Source organism: Haematobia irritans, chromosome 2, assembly GCF_050003625.1.
Source record: "Haematobia irritans isolate KBUSLIRL chromosome 2, ASM5000362v1, whole genome shotgun sequence".
NCBI classification, from domain to species: Eukaryota; Metazoa; Arthropoda; class Insecta; order Diptera; family Muscidae; genus Haematobia; species Haematobia irritans.
In genome coordinates, this window is record NC_134398.1 from 43,113,607 (window position 1) to 43,120,727 (window position 7,121).

Below are 7,121 nucleotides of genomic sequence, written 5' to 3' on the forward strand. Positions count from 1 at the left end.
TTTTATTTCTATAGAAAATCTGTAGAAAATTTTATTTCTAAAGAAAATTTTTTGCAAAATTTTATTTCTATAGAAAATTTTAGCAAAATTTAATTTCTATCGAAAAATGTGTTAAAATTTTTTTGTTTTCTAGAGAAAAAATTTCCAAAATTTTATTTATATTTTATGTTTATAAAATATTATTTCTACAGAAATTTTTGTTAAAATTTTATGTCTATAAAAAAATTTTTATTTCTCTTGAACATTTTGTCAAAATTTTATTTCTATAGAAATTTTATTTCAATAGAAAATTCTTGCAAAATATTTTTCTATAAAAATTGTATTTCTTTAGAAAAAAATTTATTTCTATAGGAAATGTTTGCACTATTCTATTCCTATCGAAAATTTTACAAAAATTTTATTCCTATAGAAAATTTTGTCCAAATTTTATCTCTACATAAAATTTTATTTCTATAGAAATTTTTTGAAAAAAAAAATATTTTTTTTTATACCCTCCACCATTGGATGGGGGTATATTAACTTTGTCATTCCGTTTGTAAAAATTCGAAATATTGCTCTAAGACCCCATAAAGTATATATATTCTGGGTCGTGGTGAAATTCTGAGTCGATCTGAGAATGTCCGCCCGTCCGTCCGTCTGTTGAAATCACGCTAACTTTCGAAAGAAGCAAGCTATCGACTTGAAACTTGGCATAAGTAGTTGCTATTGATGTAGGTCGGATGGTATTGCGAATGGGCCATATCGGTCCACTTTTACGTATAACCCCCATATAAACGGACCCCCAAATTTGGCTTGCGATCGCTCTAAGAGAAGCAAATTTCATCCGATCCGGCTGAAATTTGGTACACGGTGTTAGTATATGGTCTCTAACAACCACGCAAAAATTGGTCAATATCGGTCCATAACTACATATAGCCCCCATATAAACCGATCCCCCGATTTGGCTTGCGGAGCCTCTTAGAAACGAAAATTTCATCCGATCCGGCTGAAATTTTGTACATGGAGTTGGTATATATTCTCTAATGACCATGGAAAAATTGATCCATATCGGTCCATAGTTATATATAGCCCCCATATAATTCGATTCCTAGATTTGTCCTCCGGAGCCTCTTGGAGGAACATAATTCATCCGATCCGGTTGAAATTTGGAACATGGTGTTAGAATGTGGTCTCTAACAAACACACAAGAATTGGTCCATATCGGCCCATAATTATATATAGCCCCCATATAAACCGTTCCCCAGATTTGATCTCCGGAGACTCTTGGAGGAGCAAAATTCATCCGATCCGGTTGAAATTTGCAACGTGGTGTTAGTATAAGGCCGCTAATATCCATGCCATAATTGGTCCATATCTGTCTATAGTTATGTATAGCCGATCCCCAATCACACAAAAATTGGTCCATATCGGTTCATATTCACACTCAAAAAAAAGTGAACTCTCTATTTCACTAAAGCCAATTTAACTTTATTTTAGTTCATGGAATTATTATGTTTAGAGAAAGTTTTCGTTACTCTAATAATTTTTTGTGTACGTTAGTTAATTTAACTAAACCCGAGGGAAAAAATATACTCCAATAAAGCATAAAGATGAACTAAATTCGTGTCTTCCACAAAATAGTTCAGAATTTCTTTAAATTTGTAAATTTTACCAAAAATGCGTCCATCATGAACTTCGTATGTCACTAAAGACATTCTTGCAATTTTGAACTCCAAGTTTTTCCTTCAAACTACAAAATTTTCTTTAACAAGTGAAAAAACTTTGTTATGTCTAATAAATTTTCTTGAATTTGTCGAAAAATATGTACTTATTTTTATGACATCGGCGTGATGCCAACGTTTGTGATACTGTTTAGTTAAAATTTTCTACAAATATTCAAAATTTTCTAAAATTAACCGAAAGTTTTCTTCCTGGTGGGTTCACTGTTTTTTCAGTGCATGGTTGCCACTCGAGCCAAAAATAATCTACCAAAATTTTATTTTTATGGAAAACATTGTCAAAATGTTATTTCTATAGAAACTTTTGTCAAAATTTTATTTCTATAGAAATTCCAAATTTTACTTCTATAGAAAATGTTGTCAAAATTTTATTTCTATAGAAACTTTAAACTTAATTATGTACGTATTTAATCGGCCTTTTTATACCCTCAACCATAGGATGGGGGGTATATTAACATGGTCATTCCGTTTGTAACACATCGAAATATTGCTCTAAGACCCCATAAAGTATATATTCTGGGTCGTGGTGAAATTCTGAGTCGATCTGAACATGTCCGTCCGTACGTCCGTCCGTTTGTTGAAATCACGCTAACTTCCGAACGAAACAAGCTATCGACTTGAAACTTGGCACAAGTAATTGTTTTTGATGTAGGTCGGACGGTATTGCAAATGGGCCATATCGGTCCACTTTTACGTATAGCCCCCATATAAACGGACCCCTAAATTTGGCTTGCGAGGCCTCTAAGAGAAGCAAATTTCATCCGATCCGGCTGAAATTTGGTACATGGTGTCAGTAGATTGTCTCTAAAAACCATGCAAAAATTGGATCACATCGGTCAGTAATTATATATAGCCCCCATATAAACCGATCCCCCGATTTGGCTTGTGGAGCCTCTAAGAAAAGCAAATTTCATCCGATCCGGCTGAAATTTGGTACATGGTGTTAGTATATGGTCTCTAACAACCATGCAAAAAGTGGTTCACAGCGGTCCATAATTATATATAGCTCCCATATAACCCGGTCCCCCGATTTAGCTTGCGGAGCCTCTAAGAGAAGCAAATTTCATCCGATCCAGCTGAAATTTGGTACATGGTGTCAGCATATGATCTCTAGCAACCATGAAAAAATTGGTCAATATCGGTACATAATTACATATAGCCCCTTATAAACCGATCTCCAGATTTGGCTTGCGGAGCCTCAAAGAGAAGCAAATTTCATCCGATACGGCTGAAATTTGGTACCTGGTATTAGTATATGGTCGCTAACAACTGTGCAAAAATAGGTCCATATCGGTCCATAATTTTATATAGCCCCCATATAAACCGATAACCAAATTTGAACTCCGGAGCCTCTTAGAGGACCAAAATTCATCCGATCCGGTTGAAATTTGGTACGTGGTGTGAGTATATGGTCTCTAATAACCATGCAAAAATTGGTCCATATCGGTCCATAATTATATATAGCCCCCTTATAAACCGATTCCCAGATTTGGTTTGCGGATTCTCTAAGAGAAGCAAATTTCATCCGATCCGGCTGAAATTTGGTACATGGTATTAGTATATAGTCTCTAAGAACCATTCAAAACTTGGTCCATATCAGTCCATAATTATATATAGCCCCTATATAAACCGAACTCCGGAGCCACTTTGATGAGCAAAATTCATCCGATCCGATTGAAATTTGCAACGTGGTGTTAATATATAGCCGCTAATAACCATGTCAAAATTGGTCCATATCGGTTCATAATCATGCTTGCCACTCGAGCAAAAATAATCTAGCAAAATTTTATTTCTATAGAAAATTTTGTCGAAATTTTATTCCTATAGAAAATTTTGTCAAATTTTATTTCTATAGAAAATTTTGTCAAAATTTTAATTCTATAGAGAATGTTGTCAAAATTTTAAATCTTTTGAAAATTTTGTAAAAATTTTATTTCTATAGAAAATTTTGTCAAAATATTATTTCTATAGAAAATTTTGTTAAAATCGTATTTCTATAGAAAATTTTGTCCAAATTTTACTTCTATAGAAAATGTAAATAAAAAATGTTGTCAAAATTTTCTACGCAATCCATGGTGGAGGGTACATAAGCTTCGGCCTGGCCGAACTTACGGCCGTATATACTTGTTTTCTTTAATCATTGTTGTTGTTTTTTTGATTTCAGCTTAAAACCATACTTCTATAGAAAATTTTATTTCTATAGAAATTTTTGTAATAGAAAATTTTAGAAAAATTTCATTTCACAAGGACATTTTTGCAAAACTTTTCTTTTTTTTTTGAAAATTTTTATAAAATTTTTATTTTTAAAGAAAATTTTAGCAAATTTTAATTTCTAATGAAATTTTTGCGAAATTTTATTTTTAGAGAAAATTTTTGTCAAAATTTTATTTACATAGAAAATTTTTGCTAAATTTTATTCCTATAGCAAATGTGGGCAAAATTTTATTTCTATACAAATTTTTTTGAAAAATTTTACTTCTATAGAAAATGTTATTGTATAGAAAATTTTTGCAAAACTTTACTTCCTTTGAAAAAAAAAGTTTTTTGCAAAACTTTATTTCCTTTGAAAATTTTTACAGAATTTCTTTTTTCTTTAGAAAATTTTAGTAAAAGTTAGTTTCTATAGAAATTTTTGTATAATTTTATATCTAGTGAAAATTTTTGTCAGCATTTTGTTTGCATGGAAAATTTTTGCTAAATTTTATTTCTATAGAAAATGTGGGCAAAATGTTATTTCTATAGAATTTTTTTGAAAAATTTTACTTCTATAGAAAATTTTAGCAAAATTTTATTTCTATAGAAAATTTTAGCAAAATTTTATTTTTATAGAAAATTTTAGCAAAATTTAATTTTTATAGAAAATTTTGTTAACATTTTTTTTAGAGAAAATTTCCAAAATTTTATTTCTATAGAATATGTTAACAAAATGTTATTTCTACAGAAATTTTTGTTTAAATTTTATGTCTATTGAAATTTTTTTATTTCAAAAACAAAAAATTATTTCAATAGAAAATTCATGTTTTATTTCTTTAGAAAAATTTTATTTCTATAGAAAATATTTGCAAAATTTTATTCCTATAGAAAAAAGGTTCCCAAAATTGTATTCCTATAGAAAAAAGTTTGCCAAAATTTTATTCCCACAGAAAATTTTGTCCATTTTATAGAAATTTTTTGAGAAAAAAAATATTTTTATTATATTATATTTATTTCTATAGAAATTTTTTTGTTGATTTTTTTTCTATAGATAGGAGAGAAACATTTAGCAAAATCTACAAAATTCAACCAACCGTGGGAACCGCGATGCAAAGCCCATGTAAGACTGATGATCCACATATGCCCTACATCTAGATCACAAATTGGCGACTCGAATCACTTGTTTGGAAGCTCTTGTAATTTAATGTCGAGTTGTCGGCTTTTTCTTTAAAAGTCGATTATACGTCTACGTTTTTTAACAAAAATTCGATTAATCGAAAAGTAGATTTTCCACTTTTGTATCCCTAATGTCAATTACAGAATATTTTACCCTCTTTCGATTATTCAAAAGAAAGTCTACAAAAATGGAAAATAACTTTCGTTAAATCCATTTCGATAATAAATGAATTAAAAATATCCATAAGATTTCACAGCAAAAAGTGACAAAAGTTTTTTTTCTCTTTTTATAAATTAAGTCACAAGAAAAACTGAATTTTTATCCCAGGGATTAAGAAGAAGCCCGACTGTTTGCAGTAGCATTAAGCCATGATGCCAAGATGGTTATGCCAGCCAGCATGGCAAATATTCATACAGATAACGAAAGTAGAATAAATGATGAAGCCATAAAGACCCACTTACCTAATTTTTGAGGTTTGTGTTTTTTTTTTGGGAATATATAAAAACCTCTGTAACCAGAATAATATTTAACAGTCATTGGGTATTGAAGTTTCACAAAAGTTCTTAAAGTCTTAAGATGAAGTCAATGATGATATTTTCCATAATGGCCATGGCCATGTCTGGTATTATGGCAGTAAGTGTCCTGGAAGTTGACGGTTCCTCAAAGTCAGAGGAGAGTTTATGGCCTCAGGAGTCTGGGACGGAAATTTTGAATGATCAAAAAGTAAAAATCAATTGGCTACCAGTATGGGATGATATCGAGGGAAGCAATGAATTTGTGGTTAAGGATCTTGGCGAAAAGGGTAAGGACATGATATCAAATGTTTTAATTATTTTTCAAAATATATAAAAAAATATTTTCCCACAAGTTGTGAACTAATCCAATTTTCCTGTTTTTGTTTTCTTTTTTTTAGAAATATGCTCCCCCCGAAAAAATCGAGGCCTATTAAATCTTATACGAGAATCAATGAAACTTCTCCCCATGGAAGGCATTAAATCCATTATTCATTCCTATGCTAATGATCCTGAGGTGAAAGCTCTAAACGATTTCGTGACATCTTCAGAATATGAAAAGAAAGTTTCGGAAATAAGACATTCTGAGGAATATCGTATTTTAAAATCGTATGCTTGTCATGTTCTTCATATTGATCTTCAAGACTTCCATACAATATCAAGAAAATCGGTTCGTTCAGGTCAAGAGAGCAAAGGAATACGAGGCCTCATGCAAAAAATTCACTCGATTTTACCCCATCAAAAATTGGTGAATTTATATCAGGATTTAATGAAAATCGATAATGATTTGGTTGAAGCTGTAGCCCATTTGAAATCCGAGGAATTTCAACAAATTGTATTGAATCTACGGAATAATGTCCCCGCCTACCGTGAAGTGCAAGAGAGACTAATGGCTCTTGGTGTACCCATGAAGGAGATGCGTGATGTCATCAACAGTATTTTGGGTTGGAATGATGACTTAGATGTTTTGATATAAATGCATAGGGTCCGGAGATCAACTTTAAAGTAACAAAAAAAAAATAGGAATAAATACACTGAAAAAAAAAATAGAAAATTTTCTTAAATTAAAGAAAAGCAAACAGAGGTATCCATACATAAAAATATATTGCCCTAATCCAAAAGATAATGCAACCTAAATTTTAGGATACGGCATTTATACACTATTAAAGACAATTATCTTTAAAATAAAGAAATTTTAATTAAAAGAAATATCATAAACTTTGTTTCGTTTCTCTTTGAAATAATTGCTTATTTTACTTAAAGTAAAGATTTAAGGATAGAATCTTTAAATAAACTGAAATAATGATTTTTTGGCCACAAAGTGTGTCGCGTATAGAAATTGTCTCCGAAAACCTTTATGCCTTTCGAAACTACTCTGATGTAGGGTATAAGTTTGGGGATTTGTTGTAACGCCCAGAAGAAGCAGTCTGGTATTCATTGTTTAGTACACCAATCATTTTATAATTAAATTGTGGGTGAATTCAGTGATATTCGACTGTCTGTTCGTCTCTTCAATTTAGA

At 30.8% G+C, this 7,121-nt stretch overlaps 1 protein-coding gene across 1 annotated transcript; it reads left to right on the forward strand.

Moving 5' to 3' along the window:
- The first annotated feature begins 5,598 nt into the window (after positions 1 to 5,598).
- LOC142227506 (uncharacterized) lies at positions 5,599 to 6,796 on the forward strand. Its single transcript, XM_075298053.1, has 2 exons — positions 5,599 to 5,890; positions 6,002 to 6,796. The coding sequence occupies exons 1-2, from the start codon at positions 5,665 to 5,667 to the stop codon at positions 6,574 to 6,576; spliced, it is 801 nt and encodes a 266-aa protein (XP_075154168.1). The 5' UTR covers positions 5,599 to 5,664; the 3' UTR covers positions 6,577 to 6,796.
- The last annotated feature ends 325 nt before the right edge of the window (positions 6,797 to 7,121 follow it).

What these genes read in the sequence shown, in the direction of transcription:
- LOC142227506 (XM_075298053.1), top strand. Translation starts at nt 5,665, where the DNA reads ATGAAGTCAATGATGATATTTTCCATAATGGCCATGGCCATGTCTGGT. An exon ending in TAAGGATCTTGGCGAAAAGG is followed by an intron (nt 5,891 to 6,001) that starts GTAAGGACATGA and finishes TCTTTTTTTTAG; the next exon opens with AAATATGCTCCCCCCGAAAA.